The sequence below is a fragment of the Schistocerca nitens genome, chromosome 9, assembly GCF_023898315.1.
Source record: "Schistocerca nitens isolate TAMUIC-IGC-003100 chromosome 9, iqSchNite1.1, whole genome shotgun sequence".
Lineage (NCBI taxonomy): Eukaryota > Metazoa > Arthropoda > Insecta > Orthoptera > Acrididae > Schistocerca > Schistocerca nitens.
This window is the reverse complement of record NC_064622.1, coordinates 348834143-348848464: the sequence shown is the minus strand read 5'-3', so window position 1 is coordinate 348848464 and position 14322 is coordinate 348834143. Positions and strand designations below refer to the sequence as shown.

Here is a 14322-nt window from a genome sequence, read left to right as displayed (position 1 = left end):
ATCCTGTAATGAAATTCACTGCTTTTAGGCATCTCCCAGAAAACAGCAAGCTCTCCAAACCCAAATTTAGATGAATTTCAAATATATCCAAATAATCCTCCCAAGAAATCTAGATTGTTAAGATAATAAGGAATTTAAGTTTCACCCTGGATAAATAGTTGTTAGAATTTAAGTTAAATTCCAACAAAGGAATACGAAGTGAGAAGCCAAGCCCAGGACTCAAATCTAACATTGAAAAACTCAAACAATGAAGTAACTTTTGCAATAAACTGAGAACAAAAAATTCTGAAAATTGCAAACTCCATGTGTAGTGGAATTTCTGATATGATTAAACAGCCACGACACAAAATGCATGACTAAAATGGAATAAAGCCAATAATGTGCAGAACAGGATAAGATTCCTTGAAAGAACAGGAAACAGAAGCAAGGAATACCAAGACCAATGATAAAATCAATTAGACTGCAAAATGAAGAATACAAGAAATTTTTACAACACTTTAAAAGGAAGTTAAATATCAACATGGTTACTGAAGAAATACATCTTTAGAACGGGTTCTCCAATAAAAGTCAATAATAATGTATCGGAATAGAGGATCTAAAAATTGCATGATCACTTCTGTCAAATTCAGGAGAATCTTTGACTAAGCTGATAGGAAGTCCTACGTGAAAAATCCAATGAACACAGCTTATATAGTAAAACCACGCCTCTATGTGAACACTAACAAGTGTCATTTCTAAAGTTAAATTTCTAGAAGTTTTGAGATCAAAACTGGAAAGAATTAAAGAGTGTCTCTTCCCACTGTTCTTTAATTGTGTTCTCGGGTAATTAATCCATAATTAGCCCCACGTACCAACTGCAGAATCTGAGAATGAGGAGAAAGAAGCTTTCTATGAATCTCTGGAACGAGCACATGATGAATGCTCAGGGCATGATACAAAAATACTCACCAAAGACCTAAATTCCCAGGTGCGTAGGAAACAGATCTATAGACCAATAATCGACATCTATAGTAAACATGTCATAACAATGACAATGGGGCAAAGTTGATACTATTTGAAACATCTAGAAACATGGTGGTAGGCTCAACATTGTTCCCACACATGGACAGCACAAGCCGGAAATACAATAGATAGACCATGTACTAATTGATGCATGGCACAAGTCAGACTTACTGGATGTAAGGAGTTGAAGTCCAAATATAGACATGGATCATTTCCTAGCTTAGGGACAGGTGAGGGCAAGAATATCCAATGCAGTGAAAGGAACCTGGCCAAGGACACAGAAATATAACTCACAGCTTTAGAATCAGAAGAAGCAAGGAAACAATATCAGGAGAGAGTAATTCAGACCCTAGAAAACACTGGAGAATGTAACACCAAAGATCAATAGGAAAGATAAAAAAGACAGTGCAGACAGCAACAAGCAAGATACTTGGGAACAGCAAAAAGCAAACAAGAACCTTGTGGTTCGATACTGAATGTGAGACAGCAACAAATGAAAAAAAATGAAGCATACAGAAGGACATCACAACCACGTTGTAGCAGGAGGATAATAAAAGAATATAAAGAAAAACAGAATTGAAAAAAAGATCCATCAAAGGAAAAAGAGGGAGTGGACGAAGGCAAATACTGAAGAAATGGAGCTTCTGAAGTGCAAACAAGGCAAAGAAATTTTATAGGTACGTGAATAAGGCACAAATCTTTTAAGGGCAGAACACATATAATAAAAGAAGAAAATGGTGAAATTATAAGTGAAGAGGAGGAGGCAAGAGATGGCCTTGTCACTTTGATAAACTCCTTAATCTGAGGCCACCTGTATCAAGTAACCCAACAGACAAAGGAAGAAGACGACTCAGATAATGGTGTGGACCCACCTAACTTAGACGAGGTGAGAACTGCAATGAGGAAATTAAAGAACAAGAAGACAGGAACAGATGGCATTCCAGCAGAACTTTCCAAAATTTTCTGCACACTTTCACTGCTAACTCAGTGTCACACAAAAACATGTAGCACAGAAAAATGCAATAAAAACAAATCAACAATTATTGGTCACAAGCACTATTAGCAACTAACAAGTTATAACTTAAGGCTGCAGAGCAATGGGACAACAATGAACATTAAAGACTGTGCAAGCTAATTTTCTAGTTGTTGCCATGTTAACTGCCCTGTACTAACTATAATTAACTGATTATAGTCAACATAAAGTAGAAATATTAAAAACTAAACAATGCTATTTATCATTAGAATTCTCACTTCTAAATTGTTTTAGAATGTTGACATTAACACACCATTGTACTTAATATAATAAATTACATTTATTCATACACACAAGCATCTGGGGTATAAGAAACTGCTAGTGTACCTAACATTGGCAAGATAGTGAATTTTCAAGCAGAGAGAAGATAATCATATTTTGATATATCTTCTAACAGATACCTTTAGGCGGAGGTGCTTCATCACTGTCATCGCTGTCTTCACTGCTGCTGCTCTCTTTTTTAGCTTGCACTGAGGCCTTTGGTGTTACTGGAGCAGCAGTCTTTGCCTTCTGATTTACATTAGTTTTGACAGTTGCAACTTTGGCCGCAGGAGTGTCATCACTATCTTCTATAAATGAGAGTTTTAACGTTAACTCAACTTGAGCAACGTTCTTGGGGTACATACTACTAATATTTTGCAAAATTTTGAAGCACATGTCACAGTCGGATAAAAGGTACAAATGATAATACAAAGACAAATTAATGCCTTGACATTTAAAACAGTCAGTTCCATTTGGCCCTATTTATGTTACTCATTCAAGATCAATCATATTAACATATAGATTCGTTGTATACTGGGATGATACGGTGTGACCAAGATCAAAGAGGCCTCATGTTATACTGAATTTGATATTTGAAGCTGAGTGGTGTTATTTCTTAACACTAGGGCAGCACTCAAGAGGGGTCACGTCACATCGTCAATAGTCAGTTCTGCAAAACACTTTTTCAGTGAAACAAAGATATTATTGTTGCAACTCTTTGGATGTGAATTTTTTAAAATGCTACACAAAAAGTTCATGATATAATACCCAGAGAGAGCGGCTCCTGCAAAAAGTGTTGTGCAGAAACTGATTACAGGTTTTAGAGCAATAGATTCAGTCACTAATGCCAAATGTAACAACAAACTAAGCTTGTTCACATGAGAATACTGAACATGTTCACAAGACCATGGTGAAAAGTCCACAGAAATCATATAGATGTCTACCCTCCAAACTAAACATCAAACGAACGTCATTCCAGAACATGGTGAAGCTGCTAGAAATGGAGTATACAATGTACGAGTGAGGTAAGTATTAAAAAACACGGATTATGCAAAACGATTCTTGCAATGCAGCTGTGGAAATTGCACCAAATGAACTTGTGAAAATTTCCAGAAACATGTTGGGATGTGCTGAGCTGTGATTTAAGTTTATGGTCAACATTTCTAGCAACTCCTATGAACTGAATGTTAAATACAATGTTTTTCATAATAATTTATGACCCTGTATTCTGTACTTACAATAAACAGAGGAGTGTCTGTTTTTTATAAGACATGGGGACTATTTTGGCCACCCTGTAATTCTGCACTTCAATTCTCATAAGAAAGGAACTATAATGCAGTTTTTGTTAACATTATGTACATACTTGTGGGTGCTTTGGTACTATTTTATGTAAGAGTTAAGTAACAGGTCCCCTGTATCAGTAGGTTGGCTGGTTTGGTTTCATGGCACAAAAACAACTACAGCCATACACGCCCATGTTAGAACTGTAGAATACTAAGACAAAGAAGTTAAAAACGACTCCACATGAATCCCAAACAACGGAAGAGAAGACAGCAATAAAACATGGACATAACTCAATAAAATGTGCCATAGAGACACAGATATCCTGAAGTAAAAATTAAACAGCATTTGCCACAACGGATAAAAATTAAAACGTCGCCGATAGCCCATGCGTCATTCGCTAAAACGGCCGGTAACTAGATGGCAAACAAACGAGAATGTAAGGGGTTAAAGAAAGGGCATTCCATCAGGAAATTGCGGACCGTCAATGGTTGAGTGCAGTTAGTACAAATTGGTGGGGCAGCACCACTTAAATGGCAATAGCTATAAAAAAAAAGTGCCCATTGTGATCTCGTGGTGAGAAGGATGACAGGAAGAAGTCCAAGTTGGTAGGAGAGGCTTAATAACCTGGAGCTTATTCCTTTGTGGAGGGAGGACCAGTGGTGATGCTGAAGGGACACCACCTCCTGTATTTTCAAAATTCCTGAAGGAAACTGGGCAGGAGGCCATGAGACCCCCAACATGTAGATAGTACAGAGGATTCCAGTTCTCCAGGTGTCACAGGCTTTCTCCAAATCTAAAAAAAAAAAGGGGGGGGGGGCACAGTCTGGGATTTCCACAGAAAATCAATCATGACATGGGTGGTCAAAGCGACCAGATCGTCAACTGCAGAACGGCACGTTCGAAATACTCACTGTGCAGTGGTTAGTATATTGCGAGACTTGAGCCACCCTAAAAGCCGGGCATGAATCATACATTCCATCACCTTGCAAACACAATTGGTGAGATAAATGGGGAAGTAGTTAGAAGGAAGGTGTTTTTTCCTTACTGGGCTTAGGTATGGGTACGACAGTGGCTTCACGCCAGCATCTGGGAAACATGCCCTCTTCCCAGATGCAGATGTACATATTAAGCAGAAAGTGCTTGCCTGCAAGAGAGAGATGCTGCAACATCTGATTGTCAACAGTGTCAGGCGCTGGGATGAAGTGACAGCATGAACTAACTCCCTCATAGTAAAGGCGGCATTGTAGCACTCATCATTCTGAGAAGATAAGGGCATCGCCTATGTCTCGTTTCCGATACAGGAGGGCTGTGTGATTGTGGGAGGAGCTTGAAATCTCTGCAAAATGCCGGCCCAAGATATTGGAATGGCAATAAGGTCTACTACGACATCATCTGCTACTGTCAGACCGTGGATCTTTGTCCCAGCGAGCCTTAGGAGATTGGCCCACACGACAGATACGGAGTGGAACTTTTTGAAGTGCTAGTGAATGAAATACAGCTAGCTTTCTTGTTACCTCTAAGTATGTGATGACACTGTGCATGCAACAGTTTATAATGAATGCAATCTGTCATCATAGGATAACTGTTAAAAACATGGACAGCACACCTGTCCTGGTGACATCGATTGACAGAGCAGTCCACTCACCGAGATACATGGGACAGTCTCAACAGGAAGTGGCATTTTAACCACTGCAGTTGATACAGCGGGGAGAAGGTGGTGGACAATCCCCATGTGCGCATCCCTACCACAGGTTACACATTTGGCCATGTGTCGATAAGACATTTGAGTGTAGTTGAAATGGCGACACTGGTATCAGTGCATCGGGTCTGGAATGTATGGTTGGACTGTGATTACTTCTTAGCCTGCCTGATATTTGACAGAAGCACCGTACATAAGAAAAGGAGGGCATGGGGACACTAACAATGTATCTACCTTTTTTCCATCACCCGATGAATGGCAATGACACCCTGACCAGAGAGATATGTTTGGATTTCTGTCTCACTTGGACCATCAAGCAGCCTAGTGTAAAATAGCACCATGGGAAGCATTCTGAGTTCTATGGGCCTCGACACAAACAGGATAGCCGTGGAGAAGCAAAGAGGCAAGCAAGCAGTTTTTGTGCATGAGAATCAGAAGTAGTCTCCAAAAGCAAAGTGCCACTCCATGAACGAGAGCAGGATTTCACAGGGCCAGCGATTGCATGAACAACTTTCTGAATATGAAACAGATTTACCATTGTAAAGGACTTACTGTCTTCAGTATGTAAAACCACAAGGAAATGCAATGCAGCTGGAAGGGTCTTTAAATTGAGAGCTTCATTCCATTTACATTTGGTAAATGTGGGCTGTGAAGGTGGTGATTGGCTCACTGTGAGAAAATGCCCCACAGGTGCCAGTGCCTCTGTTGGTGCACTCGTCCAACTGGACCTTAGGTGATTGCTCACACCTCAGGACACACCACCTGAACACCTGACAGAGGTACTAATCAGCAAATTAGCAGCTCAGGAAATCGCCTCTCCCTGGGCCTGGCCTGTACCAGGGGGTACATGCAAACCCCAACTGTCCACCTGTGGCTGGGAATTGTGTGTGAACCAGTCATCTGTCACGCGTCAGATGCAGGGTCACCTGTCAGGATCACACAGGCAGGAAGAACTGAAAGAACCTCAAACGCTGAGGCAGTGGAAGGAAAAGAAGACAAAAGAAGAAAGGAAAATTGAACAAAAAGCAGTAGCGAGACTGTTCTAAAGTCAGCTACTGAAAATGCCGAACACATTCCCCAGACTTGTTCCCAAGGAGGGAAAACGGATAGCAAGAGAATACACATGCAGCACGCAAAGGGAGAGATACCACACAGGCTGGGGCTCCGTGGTAGCCAAGCACGAACCTGCCAAAAAGTTGCAGGCCCCCTGAATCAGTAGGGCCACAGCCATTCCAGTGTAATTAAACCAGTAGTGAATATTCACATACATAAAAGCAATTAAAGTGGATACAGCTATAGTTTTCTTCACGTAGTTTCACTGGGAAAACACTAACACTGCACTGCTTGTTTGCCTTTACGTTACTCTTAATTGACAAGCAGTCACATTTTCAAAATTTGGAATGTGAGCCATGTTATTAAATTCCGTAACTTTTTGAAGACCTTGTCACAACTCAAATTTAATGACACGAAAAAGACAAAGCTACAGCATCTGCACACACTACCCCACCCAATTTAATCACCCACTAACATTATCCATTATGAACAAACATGCCTCCAAAAAATGTTGTAAGTGTACTTAAGTCTTATGTGCACTTAACACAAATCCTACCACAGCAGAACCACCATCATTTGGGCATGATATACATATTGTAATTTGCACAAACACAAAGTTAGTCCCACCACGTCACTTCTGACTAAATGAATCAATCATAACATCTTTCAACAAGTGACTGGCTGCAAGCGCAGGGTATTCTGATTGCATTGCTGGTCACAGTTAAGTACAATTACATCAGGCAAAATCCTGCAACTCACTTATCTCAATCTGACGCTTTGTGGTTTCAATTGCTGTGCACACTTTCACAACGGCAATGTCACCTACACTGGTTGGTAATACAATCACAAACATCATTTTGAGAAATATTTACTTGACACATTTACAGACAGTCTCGCTATTTTTACAGTGCACACTGGTAATGTGGAAGCTCTAATGCGGATGGGCAACCATACTGTTGAAAATATCGATCTGCAAGCATCACAACTGCCTTTGTGAACAGAGAAAAGGTTAATCCACTGAAGCAAACTGCAGACAAACTGCAGAATTGTCTAAAATTGCAGTTTACGAATACTTCCACATTGGTGGCACCTGACAAGCAGAATTGACGATCCCAATGTCAAGAGAACATACTACAATCATTCACGAAGATCTTCATTTTTGACAAATATGTGACAATAGTCAATTATTACAGCGAATTACAACTGAACTAACAACTGGAAAAAAACAAATGTGCATTTGACCAGTCAGTTGTGAGCAAAAGGGCTTAGTAATGGATGTGCAGCCGTAGTGTAGATTTGTCACAAATCACAATGCAGTAACCTCCCTATATCAGGTGTTCAAAACATTCTCCAGAATGTTTTGAAAAAGAGAAATGTGTGCAAAGTTTGTCCTGCACACCTTAACTCCCAAACAAAAATTATGCGAAATGTGGGAAATTCTTCTCAGGCAAAAATCATGATTAATAAGACTTATCAACAGAAACCTACCACAAAATGACAAAGTGCAGAAATTAACATGAAGAATCAATAGTTTGCCAACAACCTGCACCCAAGCCAATGCGACACGCGAGTTGAACAGCACTACGAAAGATGTTCCTGACAGTTTTACATGGCTGTACAAATGTTCTGTGCTTTGTACTCACGTACAACATCTGAGGTATCAAAAACGACCATCTTAACTTTTTTCTACTTTATATCAACCCAGTCTCAGAGCGTTTTTGATTGACAAAGTATGCTAGCATCACACAGATGTTCCAGCAAATCACATGCAGTATGAAGTCAGCCAGCCTACATTTTTATATATTTATGAAGTATTTGTCATCTATAATGGTCTAGCAGCCAGTTCAGTCACAAAGTCTTAAAGAGCAGAGGTTAGCGATCAAAACTTGGATGTGCACATGCAGAGCAACAGAATGCAATTCGTGACAAAATGAGGAAAGGATATGACCAACAGTATGTTACTTGTGTTGATTTTTAGCATTACTAAACTTATCAGACTGTTTCAGAACCACAATGAGGGCTACATTAATCCATGACTAGTAGCACATCCCTGTCCTAATGATGAACATTCCTGTTAGATCTGCACAATGACAACATCAAACTCTGGCATTTTAGCAAAAAGTTAGTGTCTTCTCAGTGAATTAGGTCTACTCCACACCTACACACAACCCGTATGTCATGATCATAAAAAAAATTACGACAGGAGCTTTATGTCCCAGAACACGCAGTCTCGCAGCAATGCAATTATGACCAACTACAATAATGAAGTCCTCACCCTACTACAGTAACAAAATGAAGTTAAAGACTTCATTACCTAATACAGGTTTTTCAAATTTATCTCGCAGTTTTAGTTCTTATAACAAAATGTAAAATAGTACTGACAACACATTACGTTAAGATTCATTTGTTACCACAATCTTTGATCCACAGTTGTTGGCTTAAACTATCAAATTAGCACCTTCCAGCCTAACACCAAAACAAAGACTTCAGAGGGGGGACCACTAACTCTCACTAGGCCAGGCTTCTCCCAAAATGGCACCTGAGGCCCAATCCAATGCATCACACCCTGGAGCAAGAACAACTATACAGCCAACACAATAACACGCAGTCTCTCCTCCAGTTAAACTAGTTACGAGATGTGGAACTGTCAAATATAGGTTTGAAGGCTGGACTTGAGAACTAAGGAGACATGTGACACACGTCAAAGATAACTCCCTAAAACTTTAGAAAATTAACTCCAACATGATTAACAGAGGGAAAAATCTGTCAGTAAACGAGCTGCTGTCCCAATAAGAGACTAAAATATGCCACGCTGTGACCTATACACCACCGGTACCATACACTCGGGAGACCACTCACTGAAGACACATGCCAAACTGTCCAACAGTAGTGTTGTCTTTCTTCTCTGTTCCTCCATGCAGCTCCGTACTTTTTGATTTGCCCTATATTATAGTACAAGCTTTGTACGTAATGTAATATATTACGAACATATAAAAATTAAATCTAATTATTGCACAAGCCTCCCTATTCTTGTAACGCACACCTGAATACTTGCACGAGCATGCACAATCAAAAAATTCAATGAAATGTCAAGCTTGCTCGTGCTATCTCGTCCCTGCACAAATTTATACTACTTACACTCTAGCATTCTTGGGCAAACACACTTGCATGTAAGTGCTTGTCAAGCATGCAGTTGCATGTGTAGCAGCCTTAAGAAGGACCTCACACCATCTGCAGGGCAGCCACAGGTATGGGGACAGCGTACTGACTACTGGGTCACCACAACATGCTCTATTAGCTGTTACATCCACTAGTTTGTTTCCCTTAATACCCATGTGCCACATGTTCGGCCAAAAGGTACTTCCTTCTGCAGCTTTTGTGAGTGGAGAATCAACTTTGATAGTTATCTTCACTGCACTGACAATATCTCCAGTGTATCACGATCAATAAGCACTCTGTCTTACACACTGGGAAGAAATACAACAGTCATGTTATCCAACATCACACGGATTTTCAGTAGTCTTTTATTCAAAGGAAGCTTTATAAAAACACCCTAAACTTTTTTCATAGCAGGTGTACAATACATGTACAAAAATACTTGTCAGAAAGACTATTACATAAGATAGGTTTTCTGAGTGTACCACCAATTTTAGTGCATTAAATCTGGCACAGGCATCAGATCACACTTATCCATAAACATCAATTGTGTCCCTTAATATTGTACACTTATGAACTGCAGTTTGCAATATTTGCCCATTTGTCCACAATGCCCAGTGAAAGTCTAGACTAGGGCCAGTGGCATACTTACGTGTTTCATGCAGGAATGCTGTCAAAGTCTGCCGTGAGGTATGATTGAACAAAAGAAGGTGTCAGCTGTTTGCATTACACAGCCAATGAGAGAGCAGCAGGCTCACAAGAGGTTTTCATGTAATACATTTAGAAATAAGATTTCTGCAAACAAGGATTATTAATTTCATTGCTCCTTGTTTGAGTCACAGCTATTAATATTGTGCTAGTGTCTGCAAATGAAGGACAGCATCATAACACTATATTTTCAAAAATAACAATGGTTAATTGATTTGGGGAAGGGGACCAAACAGTGATGTCACTGGTCCCATCAGATTAGGGAAGAATGGGAAAAGAAGTCAGCTGCACCCTTTCAAAGGAACCATCCCAGCTTATGCCTGAACTGATAAACACCACTTCTCTATTCTGTGTTGATACACAATTGATCTGCATGAGCACAGTAAGTGGCTCAGTTATGACAGGTGGATCAATGTTTATTAGTAAATGGGTTAAGTAAATTATTATCTGCAATTTAGTTATATTATTGTGCATTTTGGTAGTACTGTCATTTTACATTGATAATGCATGCTTTGTTTATTTGTTGTTATATCTTTGAAATTTTCAAGCTGCTGGGTTAGTTTTATTATCACTGCCACACTGTTAATCATGACCGTTCTGTTGTCTATTTGCACCAAAGAACAACAACATTCAGTGATTTTTTTGTGGTCGGAAGGCGTATCGGGCCGAAACTCATCGAAGACTTTCGGTACAGTATGGGAACAGTGTTTTGCCACAATGTAGTGTCAATGAATAGATTGAAAAATTCCGAAATAGTCGCACAAGTGTTATGCATAATGAAGGAGCCAGACAACCGTTTACCGCCACAAACGCAGAAACCATCAAGCATTCACATGAAACGATTCTCTTAGACAGATGATTAACTATTGACGAAGTGGCACATGGTCTGCAAATTAGTCATGGTTCTGCCTACAAGATTATTCGTAACGTCTTGGGTTTAATGAACTTTGTGCAAGACGGGTCGCAAAACAATTCACAGAGTTGCATAAAAATGCATTTGGACATAGGCAAAAAACTTTTTGGCCACAATGGTAACGAAGGGGACAACTTCTTAGACAGGATCATTACTGGTGACAAAACACGAATCCATCATTACGAGCCGGAGAGTAAGTGGCAGAGTATGGAATGGAAACATTCAAATTTGCAGTGCAAGGAAAAGTTCAGGACACAACCGTCCGCAGGAAAACTGATGCTTACAGCTTTGGGTCGACAGAAGCGTCCGATCCCACGCGTCAGCTTTGACCCGTGACGTAAGGGTGTTGTGCGTGACGTCATGACGGTGCGGAGTTTGGTTTGAGTGTGGCTGTCTCCAGTTCTGTTTTATCTTATTTTATTTACTTTTCTGATCTGTTCGTTCTATCTCGTGAGACTCTTTTTTTAAATTTAAAAACACTTATCACTTATTTTAATTATCTGTTTCCTCCAATTTCTGTTTTAGTTTATTGTATTTATCTTTCTGATCTGTTCGTTCTATCCCGTGAGATTTTTTTTAAAGACAAAAAACGCTAATCAGCTACTGAAGCATCTTTATCTTCTATGGGTTGCAGGGGTTACGACCCCTGGGGAGGTGGGTGGGTATTCATGCATGGCTGTATTCACTTACACATTGTAGCTACGCAAGGCATCTAAATTTGTTTATATTTAGTTTGCCCCCCACCCAAAACACCCCATTTCCAGCGCTTGTCCCGTTAGTGTCATTAGGCTTCTTGTGGAAAGTGTGTGTGTTTGTTTTTGTTTCCGCCATGTTTGTGACGTCATGGATCAAAGCAGATGGGCGGGATCGGACGCTTCCGTATTTCCACAGCTTTTTGGGGTGCACTAGGTCCAGTACTGGAAAATTATGGGGAAAGGGGCGCAGCAATAAACAGTGTACCTTACAGAGATATGGTTACTGCTACGCTAAAGCCTGCAATTCGAAGCAAACGCTGAGGATTGCTGTCAAATGGTGTGTTGTTGCACGACAATGTCCTGTGTGCATACTGCTACCCACATTGCTGAAACACTCCAGATACTCAAATTTGAAGAACCGGATCATCCTCCATATAGTCCCGATCTTGCCCCTTTCTGTCGATTTGCTCAGACGAAGCAGTGAAAGAAGCGGTGCATTCCTGGCTTGCAGCTCAATCGAGAACCTTCTTTTATGAGGGCATCATAAAGCTACACTACAATGATGGACCAAGTGCATTGAATCGCAATGAGACTATCTCTAAACATGATGTTCTTGTGAGTTTCCTATTTGATCACAATAAAATTTTATAACTACTTTGCGGATAATAATTGACTTAACCTCATATTTGAACATGCGAATATTACTAAACACTGATCAACCTGAAGTGGCAGCTTTTGCTGCACTTCCAGGAGATTCCACCCACACAAACCTTTGACTCTTTAAAGAGCTATTTCACCACCAAATCTGTTACATCTTGAGTCTCTGCAATCCATCAATCAATAAGACCCGCACTAAAGCCATGCAGAACTAAATCACCTGGTGTCAATCCTAAAATATTTTTCCCAAAACTCAATAAAACAGCAAACAAGAAATAAGTTTCAATTTTGATGCTACAAATACATAGCATCTGTTCTTACCTCTCACTAGTTATGTGAAACAATCATCCCAAACACTACTCAAAACTGGTGTTTTGCCAACTTATGAGCAGTAGATATGCCTGAGTGACTTCTACTGTCTCTGACCTAGACTTTAGCCCAATCAGCATGTGTAGAAGAGAAACCTGTGTGCCACCTACCTCATGAGGCAGGACAATTTAAATCAGACCTATTCATTATCAAGTACAGTCATGGCAAGAAATTTTAAACTATATTGTGCAATTTGATGTAACATCTGGAAATAAACATGGTCCATGTGTGGGGAAATTAGCAGGGAAGTACAAAACTACCAAACCAGAATGACGGAGATATATAAAATAATTAAGATTAGTGGGCATTAACCTCAAAATAGCAACAATCAATGTCTTGCATGGCTCAGTAACAGATTCATATAAACTACTATGATTAAAAACTGCATACATTCAAGAACACACTACAAATTTATTCGCGAATTATAAAAATCATTTTAACATCAACCTTTTGACAAACACTAGTGACTCACCTGAGCTCGAGTCTGTTGATTCTTCAATGTCACCATTCTTCAAAACAATCTTTTTCGAGGACTTTGTGTTATAAAATTTCACAATCTCTTTCAAGGATGGCCAGCCTGGAGAAACGGGGCTCTGAAAGTGCAATGAGGAAACAAATAAAAAAATGAAAAAGTAATTTTACACAAACTAATACAACTGCGTCAGTGTGTTTACCTCTCACGTAACTACACGTGTGTAACATACTGCAATGTTTGTAATCAAAATCTGAACTCTGAACGCACTGATATATTCTTTGTGATATTTGGCAGAGGAATAGTAAAAACTGCAAATGATGCTATGTTTACACGTGAAATTAAACTAAACAGCCGGTTTCACAACTTATGCTGCTACACCACATATCAACACGTTATTAAAAAATATATACATACACTTCGCTGATGAATTAATCACAATGTTGTTAATAATAAACAGAAGTCATAGTCAATTACACCGTAATTGGCAGGTAGTGTACCACGTGTTTCTCAACAAGCCAATAACACGATCGATAATTAACGCAAAGTTTCAAAAGTCTGAACATTAATAACCATAGTAGCAAACAAGAACAGTACTCACAGGCTTTGCTTTCTTTTGATACACTGCGGCCAGAGATGGGCAGGTTGATAGTAAATGCTGATGCACAAGAGAATTTACAACACTCTCCTCTACTGCCGCCATTTTGAACCGAAAGAGCGAGCAACGCGCTACCTCCACGAACACTGTGTAAGCAATGATATTCAGTAGCGGAGAATACCATGCACAGCGATAACATACATCATGTGTATATACAATATGCAAAGATAATAAACCCAGAACGGGGAAATCACGTGTACACAGATTGTTGATTTTTTTTCCAATTTCGTACTATGAAGGCCATATAGATTTTACTTATCAATCCTAAAAGTACATCACAATGATTTAAATTGCCTTGCGTTGAATAATGAGTTTTAATTAGGATGCAAGAGAGCAAATATATTAAAGAAAAAGAGATTACA

General features: G+C 39.6%; 1 protein-coding gene across 4 annotated transcripts in view; it reads right to left on the bottom strand.

The window, feature by feature from the left end:
- LOC126202906 (uncharacterized) overlaps positions 1 to 14053 on the bottom strand; it is a 28491-nt gene extending 14438 nt beyond the window's left edge. For 3 of the 4 annotated variants that reach the window (XM_049936986.1, XM_049936983.1, XM_049936984.1), the window contains exons 1-3: positions 13904 to 14053; positions 13303 to 13423; positions 2437 to 2604 (exon numbers count right to left, since the gene is read on the bottom strand). In XM_049936986.1, coding sequence (XP_049792943.1) covers positions 2437 to 2604; positions 13303 to 13423; positions 13904 to 14005 — 391 coding nt within the window. In that variant the 5' untranslated portion in view covers positions 14006 to 14053. The remainder of the gene's footprint in view (positions 1 to 2436; positions 2605 to 13302; positions 13424 to 13903) is intronic. The other variant, XM_049936985.1, reaches the window with a different exon arrangement.
- Positions 14054 to 14322: the final 269 nt, after the last annotated feature.